The sequence below is a fragment of the Choloepus didactylus genome, chromosome 9, assembly GCF_015220235.1.
Source record: "Choloepus didactylus isolate mChoDid1 chromosome 9, mChoDid1.pri, whole genome shotgun sequence".
Lineage (NCBI taxonomy): Eukaryota > Metazoa > Chordata > Mammalia > Pilosa > Megalonychidae > Choloepus > Choloepus didactylus.
This window is the reverse complement of record NC_051315.1, coordinates 58,661,078-58,674,526: the sequence shown is the minus strand read 5'-3', so window position 1 is coordinate 58,674,526 and position 13,449 is coordinate 58,661,078. Positions and strand designations below refer to the sequence as shown.

The window sequence follows — 13,449 nt, the reverse complement described above, 5'->3', positions numbered from 1 at the left end:
AAGGAAAACTCAAGTCCATCCAATTTTCAATAAAATAATTCACAAATTGCTTAAGAATACTGATATAACCAAAGCTTTCCAAGTGGTAGTCTACGAGTGATCTACTGCAAATTTGTTTAATCTAAGTGAAATGCAGCTACTTCTATAAAATACAGATTTGAATTTTACTTGAAAAAAATCACCGTATCTGTCCTATTCTTGTACAGCAATCAGCATAGCTTGTCCCCATTAGATGAGGTATGTGTGTTCCAGTTTGACAGTTACCACTACTGCCTATAAGCTTTTACCATTTATTATCTACCTGACCTCATGTACTCACCTCATCCTACCTGATCCCTTCAGAAATTTGAGTGTGTGATGCCCAACTGAATATACTTTCTTTGCAATGATAATACGTTTATAAGATAAACAATATAGTTAATAAGCTCACAGAAAAAAAAGAGCATATGAAAATAAAATGTAAATACCCATAATCTGAACACTTAGACATAACTGTTAATATTTTTATGTATATCTTCTACTTTTTTCTAAGCTGCTAGATTACGATGTTTTAAACCTGCTTTTAAATAAGAAACATCAGTCACCTTTGTATGTCAATATGTATGTAATATATTTTGAAACTATTATGATATATACTAGGAATTTATAAACTTCTGTAACAAATATATTTCATTAAAAATATCAGTGACAGGTAACAAATCCTTATGTAAAAACAGTTAAATCTTACAGTTTTGTACATAAAATAATTTCCATATTCACTCTGCAATAATCTGACTGAAGGGTGATGGGAAAAAGAACAAGATAAAAGGGAACTAAGTATTAAAATGTATGATAAAGGACATCATATTTGTAATTAGGCAAAAAGTAACGCAATGACTTTAATATACTCAAAGTATTGTATGGAAATTTCACACAGTATGAAAGAGTCAGCTTAGTGTTGAGGACTGCGTCTTGCAAGTCTCTGCCCCTTCCCACTTCCCTGGCTATTTCCTATCTGTCCTCACAGATTCAACTTAGACAGAGTACACTCTTTTGAGAACTTCACCCTGACTCTGCAAGGTTCCATGTTGAATACTGTTCTCATTATTATAAACGTGTCTGCAAACTCTTCGAACTTAGAACCCCCATATCCTAAACACAAATTACACTGCCTGGCCCAGGACTACATTATCAAATAGAAAGAATGCTAGCTAATCCAGACATGAGCAAAACTAGACTCTCTATTAATAATTCAGTGTTTTTCCTCTTATACAAACAGCTTCTTACATGGGATATTGCTAATACTTATCTCCTGTCAGTAAATTCTCTAGTCTACCACTAACCATCGCCTCTGTCTACTCCACAACTCAAACGGAGCCAATTCTCTAGTTCTGCCTTCTGGGCCTCCATTCTTTCTGTTAAAAAAAACTAGTTTTGGTTTCATTGTTTTTCTGGTTTTTTAAAAAACAATCTACTATAAGAGACAGAGCACCTTCAGTTCAAGACCAAGAAACAAAGACAGGAAGTTCTCACCTGCTGCAGTTAATGATACAGGTGACTTTTATACAAGATGTCCACCTCTAAATGCAATCATATAAATTAAACTAAAATATGGCAGATCTTGAAGATTACTTTCAAGGAAGGCAATCTAACAATTGCTCTACCTCACCCCTAATGTAGTTCACAGAGATCAAATCAGAAATTAAAATGGATTGCTTCAAAAATGCATTTAAATATATTTATGAGTGACAGATTGCTAATGAATTAAATAAAAACAAGCTAACATTTTGAGGTGAGTGTCCAGGAAAGACAACTATGATTTTCCATATAATGTCCCTTTCCTTAGTGTCTCTGACAGATAGTTACAAACCACTGGACTGGTAGAAAACATAATTAACAGTATATGGGCACTTACTAAAATTCTTAAATTGAATCCTTCAAAAGACTTAAAAACAGAAAAGCCACAAAGATGCCAAGTTTGGGTTAAATAAGGATATTATACACTTCCTACACATACAATCTGAGAAACATAAATATATAGCATAGAACTATATTATTATTGAACCAAGAAAGCAAACACTAACTAGGAAATTTATGCCAATACTCAAAATACTCTTATCTCTACAATTGTATATGTTCTCATTAAGATAAATGTATCCCACTGTCTTCAGAGATATATACACCATTCTAGCCCCTTGTTATTCCATCCAGTAATTCCTACAGAAAGAATTACAGACTCCCATAGTCTGAAGAAACTTAGAGACCATCTGGCTCAATATTCTCATTTTACAGACAAAGAACAAGAGGACTAGAGAGCTGAAGTGGTTCAAGGTTAAGGTCACAAGTGGAAAAATAGTTTTCTGATTTAAATTCTATAACTTCACCGTAGAAACTAACTTATTCACAGATATTCCAGATGAGTTATTTATTTTTATTTTCCACCATATGACCACTATGCAATGGTTTAGTTATGAATAAACCTTTAAAGTTTATACATAATCAACAGTAGCTTAATATAAAAAATGTGTTTCATTCATTTTACAAATCAATGAGTTAAGGAATCATTCATGTTTTAAAAACCATTTTAACACTGAACACTGAACTTCAGTTTTAGAAAGTAATATACTGTTACATATAAAATAGAAAAATATATTATAAATATATAAACAGTATATTATAAACAATATATAAACAATATGAGGTTGAAGATCATTTTAACCCACCACTCAAACTAGAATAAAGTACAAAAGTTTTCTTATCTAGTGCCAGAAGCAGTGCCCAAGTCCCAGTTAAAGCAGTTTTCCCTGAAAATTTATAATATTGCCTGTAGTCAATTCCAAGACGTAAGTTTTCCCCTACAGAAATAAAAACATACTAACTGGGAGACCAAGGCAAAACAGTTGAAGACTTAAAGTAAATGAAAGCTAAAAGTTAATTCTAATATGAAAACAAACAAAACAAAACAAAGGTGCAACACCACAAATGTAGCCGAAAGATTTTCAATAAACTCTTCAAATTAATTGAACTAATTATCTACAGATTCTTATTACATATGACAAGACACATTCAATACTCAAAACAGACAACATATCCTGTTGAAATATTCCAGCGGTAAAATAATAAGAGGAAAAGAGTCAGAATGTGTTTTCCTAAAAGGGACAAGTACGGAAGGAAATAACTGCACATACTATTATGGTAATTAATAGAACTAGTTCATCCATCTATTATGAATCGTTACCCATTTACCTTTGCATAAAGAATGGGATGAGTCTGACAGAAAATCTAATTTAAAATATGCAAAATATAAAAAAGACAAAGAATTTATGTCGAGGCCTTTGATACTGCTAGACCACAGTAACAAGCACTAAAAATAAAAGCCTTCAAGAAGTTAAATGCTCTTTACTTCGCTCACGTGAGAACCTCGTGGTTCTCACTGAAAGCTGATTTTACACAGAATTTTTAACAAATTTAAATGTTTAATTTTGAAGTCCAGAGTTGATCACTAGAAATCAAGATATCATTTTACAGATGAAGAAACTGAGGTTCAGAAAGTTAGTTAAGCCAGAAACAACCCAAATCTTCTAATTTAGGAAGTTTTCATACTTGCACACTCCCGACAGCAGAGGAAGTCATCCCTGACAGAGGCTGGCAAAGAAGATTAAAAAACCTTAGAAAGTAAACACAACAATTCAAAAGTACAGACTCCTACTACAAGACAAGACCCATTAGGATTTCAGGGCAGCAATAATACTGCATCAAAGAAAAAGTTAAGCAAGCTACATGCACTGTTAAAGACAGAGAGTATGCAATTTGTTATCTGTTATAACAATAATCCCATCCCACACGGTTAAAAAAAGGGGGGGGGCTGATAAACGGGTAAATTTTAGGATATACAGAAAATTTGAATGAAAGAAGCAGCCATTCTAGATATCTAAGGCTTTTCTGGATTTTATGGCACTATTTCAGAACTTATAAAATGTTCACTAACAAAGAAAAATCATTATTGTTATGAAATAGCAATTACTGGCTATTTACATACCCCCCATAAGGTTTTAGCTACAAAGTTAATATTGAACCCCCAAATGTCCTAAATATCTAACGGTTTGCTGGACGTATTTGTGATCACTATCCCAAAAACGTGTTACTGCACAGAAAACACTGCATAGAAGAGATTAAAATCAATGAACAAAATGGTGTTTTTACAACATTTCCAAAAAGACTTAGCTCCTTAAAAGACTAAAGATACGTCAAGTTTGCGCACTTCTCTTAAGGCACATGGAGCTCCAAAGCCACCACTTTCCTCCCAAGAAGTAATTCCAATATCCTAAAAGGCCTGCGCCACTCACGGCTCCCCTTGGGAACGTGGGAGAACTCCACGATAGCTCAGGGATGAGAAGGTCTTGGGTTTAAATTTTTAGAAGAATTCTTAACTAAAAGACCTGTGTCACTTAACTATGCATGGTAGTCTCTGTGAGAGGAAAAGGTCGAAGTAGAAGTCTTCAATCTAGTCTTAATTCGTGATTCAGTTTTCTCGCTCGCCACTCTCCAACCCTAACCTCTCAGGACGTCAGACTGCACCTCCTCCTCTCCCACTAACTGTCCCATCTACCCCATAATAGTGCTCAGTCTTACGATGTTGAAGCACCAAGAATCACCCCGGCTCCCAGGATTCAGGCCTCCGTCGCTGCCGCCATATTACAGCTTGTGCGGCAAAATGCGTCAGGGAGGGAGGTGTGTGCCGGAGTGAGGAAGGCGGGGGCTGGCAGGGGGTGGGCCGTTGACTAGGCCCGGGAGGTTCGAGTGGAAGCCTTCTCCAGCTGTAAGGCCAACACCGCGGTCCTCAGTGGCCTCCTCCAGGTCCAGGAAGCCCCAATACCTCGAGGGGAAGACGGTTGACTTGGTCGGGCCTCTCTCACCGACTCCGCCCCCTTCCTCGGGCATTTTCCGCTATCGTACCCCGGGACTACTGCAAAGACGCCGCCGAAACTACGCAGCCCTCGCTCCACTTACCTGCACCGGTACAGTTTCTTCTTCCCGGGGTCCAGTCCTTTAAAGCGCTTCAAATCTACCGCCGCCAGAAAAGGCGCTAAAGCTCTCTAACCGCCTCCCTCCCCCCACAGCTCTGTCCCGGCGTGGAGGGATAGCGTCGCGCCGGAAATACGTCACGGGTTGGTTGACGGCACCTCTTGACGTTCCCTTATTGCGTCGCCACCGCTTTCCCTGGAGTCCTAAGATGTGGTTTCTTGGTAAATGCCTAGTTTATAGGTATTTTAAGGTGTTATGTGTGAGTTGGTTGAGAGCTGTTACCATATAGTTAGGTAATGCCATATAGTTCGTGAAATGTAGTACTTCATTTATTGGCCCTTTGCCAGGGTATTGGGAAGGAAGCACTGCTTTAAGTCTGTCCTCCCTAGATAACATTAATGCCCAATCATAAATTTGTCCTTGCTTTCTGACATCTCAGCTGAAGGAAGCCTCTGCTTCCCTAGACCCTCCCCCAAATTCGTCCAACGTCCAAATTCTATAATAGGTTCTAACACTCTAAATGGAGCCGACCCTTGGTTCCCTATAGTATGCATTCTCCCTAGCTAAAACAAATAATAAACCCATCTTATTCAACTGCATGTTCTTATGATCTTTGACTGAAGGGCCTTGACATTCAGTAAGGGGAAATTAAAGGCTATCCTTTATTAACTACTTGCTAGCCCTTGTAAAAGATGCTTCTTGATGGTGTAGAGGATTTAAATCACGAGCTAAAATACAATTCTATGACTGTAGTTTTAAATAACTTGAATTTTGTTCTCAGGTGTTATTTGTATATAAATATGTATGAGTTATGACTGAAAGTAAAGAAAAAAGTCACTACAGTGACTAAACAAAAAGTTACCTTTTTCTCACGCAAACTATTCCAGAGGAAGGAAAGCCAGCAGCACTTTTTCTAAGGCTCCATGATGTTGGGGCTGGGGTTCTTTCATTCACCTTGGCCTTTACTTCATTCATATCCTCTAAGAATTTTATAGTGGCTGTGATACTGCCAGATGCCACTTCTGAGTTCAAGGCAAGAAGATGGCAGAAGGTAAAGGGTACTTAACTCATTCAGGAAGGGACACTCCTTACCCCATCCCTGGCTCTTTGGTGTCCCTTTTCATCTCATTTGCCAGAACTGTTGACTGTTACTACATGCCCACCAATAATAATAGCTAATACTTCTTGAGTGTCTTACACTTGTCTTTATTTCTCATAATGACAGGATAAGATTCTGTTACCAATATGATCCCTGTTTTTTATATAAGGTACCGGAGGCTAGAGAAATTAAGTAACTTGCAAAGTTCACATAGCTAGTAAGGGGTGAAGTCACATTTGAACCAAGACAATTTCACTCATAACTATGTCTGTTGGGTAGGCAATGAACAATGTCTGCCACAAAACTTATCCCATTTTGTATGTGTTCATGTAATACTTATATACTCATTCCATCTCCTTATGAAATCATTATAGTTGGTAAACTAGTAGACTGCTTATTTTGTAAACCCAATTTTTCTTTACTCCTGTTACTCCCTTAACATATTCATGGAAGAGTACTAAGAATATAATAAGTATTCCAGGGAATGTGTGTTAAATTAATTCATACATGCATGTGAATTTTAAAACAATGGATCTTTGATTTAATTTTTAACTTGTGTTGCATTTGTAAAGTAATATAACAACAACAACAAAACTCTCTCCCCTGAATAGTTAGCTGGGGGAGTCATGCTTCAAGTACAGAGTGGCAAGATGATAAGTCATTATTAAGCTCCTCTCTTTCTTGCCCCCACTCCCAACTAAATGCAGCTCAGTTTCCTTAGGCCAGTCTCCTTACAGTTCTACAAACAGGTGAAAAGGAGAAAAGCAGCCCCCAGCAGTGAAGAAACTGGCCTGGCACTATCAGTTACCAGCTGCTTGTCATTCAGAGCTAGGCCTTGGTGATCTCCTGTTGAACATAAAAAGATTCATGTTACATCAGACAAGACCACTTTCTGACTGTGATGGATTAAAACAAAAACCAAGACCATTCTGTAATCATGTCTAAACTCGGGCAAGAACAAGAACGTTGTCCAAATCACAAAAGTTGACCAAACACTTTCCTATTCTGGCTAATATGAGTGACTGTTGTTTCTTTGCCAATTACTAGGTTTAACCTTACCTCTGTCCTCCTGCTTTCTAGAAAAAATTTATTAAGATACCCAATAATAGAAATACACCCACTTCCTCACAGCATCCAATCTATAGCAGAGCCCCTTTTCTTTAAACCCTTCCCCAAATCTCTTAACACAAGGCTAAATCCTATAGTAAGTCAATAAACACAACTTCACTTAACTGTGTGTTCCTGGTGGTATTTGACTGGAGAGCATTGACACAGGTCATGCTAGGTTTCATTACTATACTTTTTCTCGTGTTTGTTCTAAAACTCCTGTGCATCCAGATCATCCTCGTATTCAAATTTATTATCAATTGACCTAGTTCCGAACAACCTAAGTCAGTACTAGCAAAAAAAAAAAAAAAAAAAAAAGGGGGTGGGTGGGGGGTTGACTGCTAATAGGTAAGGGGTTTCTTTTTGGAGTGAAGAAAATTTCCTCAAATTGATTGTTGCTGGTTGCATAACTGTTAATAAACTAAAAGCCAGTGAATTATACACTTTAAATTGCTGAATTGTATGGCATATGAATTATATCTCAATCAAGCTGTTAAAAAAGAAAGTGTAGTCTGTGGTCTGGTGCCTGTTCCCCACGACGGAAGTGCAGGAATTGAGAGTAAGAGTTTTAGATAATTTCTTGGCCATTTAGAATAAGTTTGAATATAGTATGAAGACAATTGCATGTATCTTTCCCATTTTTAAATTCTCTAATTCCAGTTTTATAATTAATTTTATCCTAAATTATAAAAGTATTACACCCCTACGACTGAGGAAAAAACCCGCAGATAATTAAGGAATACTGACAAAAAATCCCACATCTTCTCCAACAGTTTAACAACTGCTCCAACTCCCAGAATTCCCCCTACTACGTAAACGACGTCGATCCCGCCGACTTCGCCGCGATGCCCCCTGGGATATGTAGTGAGCGCCGTTTGCTGTGCATGCTGGTCTCCTCCGGCATTTTTTCTTGGTTTGGGGATCGTTTCCACCTGAGAAAGGTGATGTTTCTCGAGGAAAGGCTAAAAACTCTGGGGGCTGAGGGATAAGCGAGACAACTAACCCTGTCACTTCCCTTGTTGGAGACTGGCAGCAGCTCTGACTTCTAAGCCAACCTTCTCCGGCACCCTCTAGAAGAGTTGTGGCTCAGCGTTGAGGAAGGACCTTCTTGCTAGCAAGTCAGGAGCGGAAAACGGCTGTGCATTTTCTTTTCCTCACCGGTCACATTTCTGGGCCCGAGACACAGAGGTCGGCTGAAAGACGGAGACCCCGTTCCGGGTGGTGTGTTCTCGGAGGAGACCAGCAACCACCGCAGGGCCGCACCCACGCCGGGTCGGGGATCGGGGAGACCCTCATTCATTCGTTCGTTCAGTGCCCGGCATGAGGGATGCCTGTCACTTGCAAAGCGCGGCACTGTTTACCCTTCCCTGCACCTATTCTCAATTGCAGTCCTGTGGTCCTTCTTTTGGTTAAGTAACTTCTTCAAGGTCACTCAGCTAGGGCAGAGCTGAGGACTCCACACCTTTGTATTCGAACTGTCGAGTTGCCTCCACTTTGAATTGTGGATGGACAGAATCTTCAGGATACCTTTGCCTTTGTGCGAGTCTTTTTGTGCGTGACCCAGGTCAGCTTGGGTCAGGATGCTGTTCAGATTGCCACAAATAAGCCCATACGGTCTCACCGTTTCTTCCAAACGGATAGATTGGTATTGCTGTAGAGAGGGACCTGAGGCATACTTTTAGTGATAGACTAAGTAGATGTTGCTTTGTTAATGGAATGTGGCTGTTCATGTTGAAAAAGTGGAAAGAACTGGGTTGTGGTTCTAGTTTCATTAAGTTTCCGTATCTGTTAAATGGAAATGGTAATATCTACCTGGCAAGTTAGTTGAGAGAATTTAATGAGATATTAAAATTCCTTTGTAAATTGTAACGTTGCAGAAGTGTTAGGTGATAGGATTTTAGTCCCAGTTTTTCTAACCATTGCTTCTGAATTTCCCATATGTATTTATAGCATATTTTTGAAACAAAAGTTTTGTTTTTTTTTTCCAGAATTTATCTTTGCTCTTATATTGCTTCACCATGTCTTGCTACATTACTGGATTTCTTAATATTTCTTGATTGGTGCTTTAATCATCTCATTTACTGGTTAAAACATACCTAAGACCAGTAATGCTTAAATTGTTTGAGTTATTAAAGTACAAGAAAAAAGGAGCAAGAAATCACTCTGGAAGCAAATACACCAGAGACCATTTTTCAGAAAAAAAGTGTTTTCCGCTATGGCTGTAATTTAGTAGCTACTCTTCTTAGAAATTTTAAAAGCAATATATTTATTTAAAAATTTTTTGCTCTTATTTAGAAAGGAAGTTCTGAGTGTGAGTTTTTTCCTTTTGCTTTTTTGGTCAAATTTGTTAACTTCATGTAAATGTCAGATTCAGCAAACATTTTTAAAATGTAAAAAAGTACCGAAAGAAATCCCTTCTTCTGAACATTTGAATTTGATTTTGGATGAAATCCTGCTGTCTGGTTCAGATTAAGAACTAAGTTACTAGTTAATGTAGAAAAAATTTAATTTGAATTTCAGAATTAATTTAATATTAATGATACAATCATAACCATGTTAAACCTATCCTTTTACAGAAGCTGCATGTTGGACTGGGATCTGGAATGATCATAATGGAAGCAAAATACTTGAAGGAAAGAGTTATTTTTATACCAGCACATTGCACCTGACTACTACCAATTACAAATGGTTTTCTTACCTAAGAAAATTTGTGATGTAAATGAAAAGATATCTTTTTCCTAGACTCATTCATTACAAATATGCTTCGTCTAAAAGCTCTTTTTCCATTCTCCTGGAGAATATTTCGATTTCGACCTTTAGATTGTGAAACATTAATTAGCCAGATGAATAAGTGTACAGATGAAGAGCAAATATTTGATCTTATTAAAAGAAATAGAGCCACACTTTCAGAAGAACAAGTGGGATATGCATTTAATATACTTTGGCAGTTTCAAAAGCAGAAGACCAACTTGTTAAAGAATGTTGAATATGTCAGAGACCATCCCCAATTTCCTAGTCTTTGTAACTTAACTAGGAGTAAAGTAGAGTTAATGAATGATGCTACCTTGGTGAATGTATTGTACATCACACAACAGTAAGTAATTTACTTTTAGATTTTATGGAAATAATTATAGTTTATTTTTATATTTAAAATTTTGTTTACATCTCTTTAAAATGAAAATAATGTTTGTTTGGTTTTCCTAATAAGAGTTTTCCTGATGATCTAATATTTTGAAGATGTTTGAAGTATATTCTTATACACTTAGTAGTATCACAATTTTAAAACTTGTTATATAACCAGTTGTGAAAGTAGAAATTATTAACTTTGGATGTATATAACTGGATTATTGTGGAATTTTATAGAAATATGGTTAGCTGAAGAGAATGGGATAAGATAGGTAAAAAATTTAACTTCAGATCAATGCCTAAAAAAAAATGAACAGATTAATAAATTGTACCTTTGACCTGTTGCAACATCATGGTTATCATAGTTAAATTGATGGTCTAAATATTTTTTAGAGGTTATTGGTACTATAGATTGTTTCCCAGTAATAGCTCTTAGAAACAAAGAAAAAGGAAGTAGAATTATTTTATAGATTAAATGATACTTGATAACAATGTTTCACAAATTGTATTACATGGATTGTTAACAGGTGTTACATGAAAAAAAATCTTCCTTGGCTTCAAAGGAAAACTCAGCTAAATTTGAGCATTAAGAAAAGAAATTTTTAAAAAATTAAAAAAAAAAAGAAATTGTATATGCATTGTTTGCAAAGGAAGTCCAGCTTTCAGAGAGAACTGGGTTCTCTAAATAAAGGATCAAGCAGATATATAAGGGGAAAAAAGCATACAAAAGCAGGAGTCTGTTCATTATTCTCATTGGTGGAAAAAACAGCAGGTTTTTCACATGATTATCCAATTTGCAAGGGTTATTTTAGTAGCTGCAGGTGTCAGCATCACGAAAGTCAAAGATAAAGTTGTATTAGAGAGTCAGGGTTTACAGAAAAGGAACTTCAGGCTTTGCTTATTTGGGGGACTAGTGTTAGACTGAAAAAGGGTGGTTCCCTTTTTTTGGTGCTTTTTCTCAGGTTGCAAAGTTTCTTCACTCCAGATGCCAGGACAGGTGTTAGTTTTGCTTGTACGGCAGTCATGTTGGTTTGGAAAATGCTGAATCTGACAAAATTTTTCAGAGCCCTTAAAAGGCTAGTGTATATTGTTTATCTGTAAGGTGGGTGGGTGGGAATATCCCAGTCTTATCGGTGACAAAATGTTTGTGTTGAAATCTCACATCTGATGTCCATGAGGCACACAAGGTGAAATGCTGCTCAGTAATGATTTGCCTAAAAACTGCGTTTCTCTGTTTCCCTCCTAAATAGTATTTTAAATTAGGAAGAGATCTCAAGAGTAGAATACAATTTTATTTTCAGGTTTTTTTAAACAGCATGTAGTTAGATTTTGCTTCATGACTCAATCTGAAAATGTTTGAGTTTTAGGAAACAACATAGTATAGCTTGATGTTATAAATATGCAAGTCAGTTAATAAGATATTTTTATACATATATAGTGTATGTGGCTTAATTTCACATATATATGCATATATATAAATATAACATTGTTAGTGAAGGTGTAATGGAATAGTTACTCTTATATGATGCTGCTGGTACAATATGTAGCAAGAACTTTAAAAATTCTCCCTGACCCAATAATTTTGCAAGATTTATCCTAAGGACGTAATCCAAAATACATATATGGCTTCTTATACAAGGATATTCATCGTGGCATGGCTTATAACTTTGAAAAACTAGAAGTCTAGTATTGGTGAATTTTTAAATGATATCACATTGACATAATGGGATAATATACAATCATTAAAAATCATATTTTGAAGAATATTTAATCTGTGGACAAATGCCCACTATATAATGTTAACCTACTAAAAAAAAAAGGCAGGATACAAAAATGTAAATTAAATATGTGTGTGTGTGTGTGTGTGTATATATATATATATATTTATTTATTTATTTATTATTATTATTTTTTAATAAAGAACTGGAAAGATGCTCCAGATGGTAATGGTGACTATTTATCAATAGCAGGGTTGTAAATGGTTTTTATTTCCCTCTAAATGTTTTTCTGTATTTTACAAACTTTCTCCTATAAAATATTTTTATAATCAGAAAAAGTAATAATTATTATGTGTATTTTTAACATAAAATGTATCATTGGACATTTTCATTGTCAGCAGTGGAGAGCATTGAAATGAGCAGATAAAAGGTGAGAAGGGCCTGGAGTAAAGTGTAGATGTTTATTAGACTGTACCAAGAAATCAGAATGCTGAAATGGAAATGAACCAGAAATAAGACTGACTTTGTAAGAGAAAAATTACTTGAAGTTCACTTTTGCATTATAATTATAACTCTACATGTATTTCTAATGATTTTGAAATGTTTATTTATGGAGAATTGTTTCTCTTGTTGTTAATGAGATTTGCTGTTAAGGCCCATGACCCTTTGGTGGAAGCACTAGTGACAGAAGCATGGAGAAGACTGGAAAGGTGAGTACTCTGTGTTCATATTATAAGATCAAGGATTATCCTTTCAGGGTTGGTACAGTGAAATTATGCAGGAAATGAATGGGGAGGTGCTTCCTGTTTATCAAGTTTTGTTGAAAAATATGTATTTAAACTCATTTTAGTTTGAGGGTTGTTTGATTATGTATGTATATTTTTTCTTTAAGAGAGAAAAAAAAGTATTTCAAATCTTCCATCTTTAGAATAAGAGCAGGAAACAGTATGGTTTTCCACATATATAATTGATCAAAATATGGATAAGTAGAGTCACAGCTATATGTGGATTAGCCTTTTTGAGTCTTCCTTTCCAAAAGAGTTCTGCCTCAGAAAGAAAAGAAGCTCTGATTGATTGGCTGCCTCATTAAAAACCTAGAAGGGCAAAAGCCATAAAAGGAGAAAAAAGAAGATACCAGTTCAATAGAAAGGAAGACCATATAATACTGTCCAGGAGCATCTGCAGCTACTTTTCTGTCACTCCGTCTTTATGGAGATGCACTGAACAAAGCTCATAAGTAAACATTAAGAGCTTTTTAGAGAAAGCAAGTTTTAGGTCCTCTACAGTGGATAGTAGCAATTCAGATTTATTTCTTTTACTATATATAGCTATATTTTCAGAATGTCACCATAATTGATAATCATCTAAAAAATGTGAAATGTGTTTAGGGTACCC

At 36.0% G+C, this 13,449-nt stretch overlaps 2 protein-coding genes across 8 annotated transcripts in view; one reads left to right on the top strand and one right to left on the bottom strand.

Moving 5' to 3' along the window:
- Nucleotides 1–5,122, bottom strand: part of PPIG (peptidylprolyl isomerase G) — a 95,148-nt gene extending 90,026 nt beyond the window's left edge. For 2 of the 4 annotated variants that reach the window (XM_037850516.1, XM_037850520.1), the window contains exon 1: nucleotides 4,990–5,122. The gene's annotated coding sequence lies outside the window, so the exon portion shown is untranslated. The other 2 variants (XM_037850518.1, XM_037850519.1) reach the window with 2 other exon arrangements.
- The window catches only part of FASTKD1 (FAST kinase domains 1), a 54,789-nt gene continuing 46,170 nt past the window's right edge, over nucleotides 4,831–13,449 (top strand). The window contains exons 1-4 of one of the 4 annotated variants that reach the window (XM_037850514.1): nucleotides 4,831–4,997; nucleotides 7,984–8,151; nucleotides 9,787–10,304; nucleotides 12,696–12,764. In XM_037850514.1, coding sequence (XP_037706442.1) covers nucleotides 9,970–10,304; nucleotides 12,696–12,764 — 404 coding nt within the window. In that variant the 5' untranslated portion in view covers nucleotides 4,831–4,997; nucleotides 7,984–8,151; nucleotides 9,787–9,969. Of the gene's footprint in view, nucleotides 4,998–7,983; nucleotides 8,775–9,786; nucleotides 10,305–12,687; nucleotides 12,765–13,449 lie in introns of those variants that run through there. The other 3 variants (XM_037850513.1, XR_005218966.1, XM_037850515.1) reach the window with 3 other exon arrangements.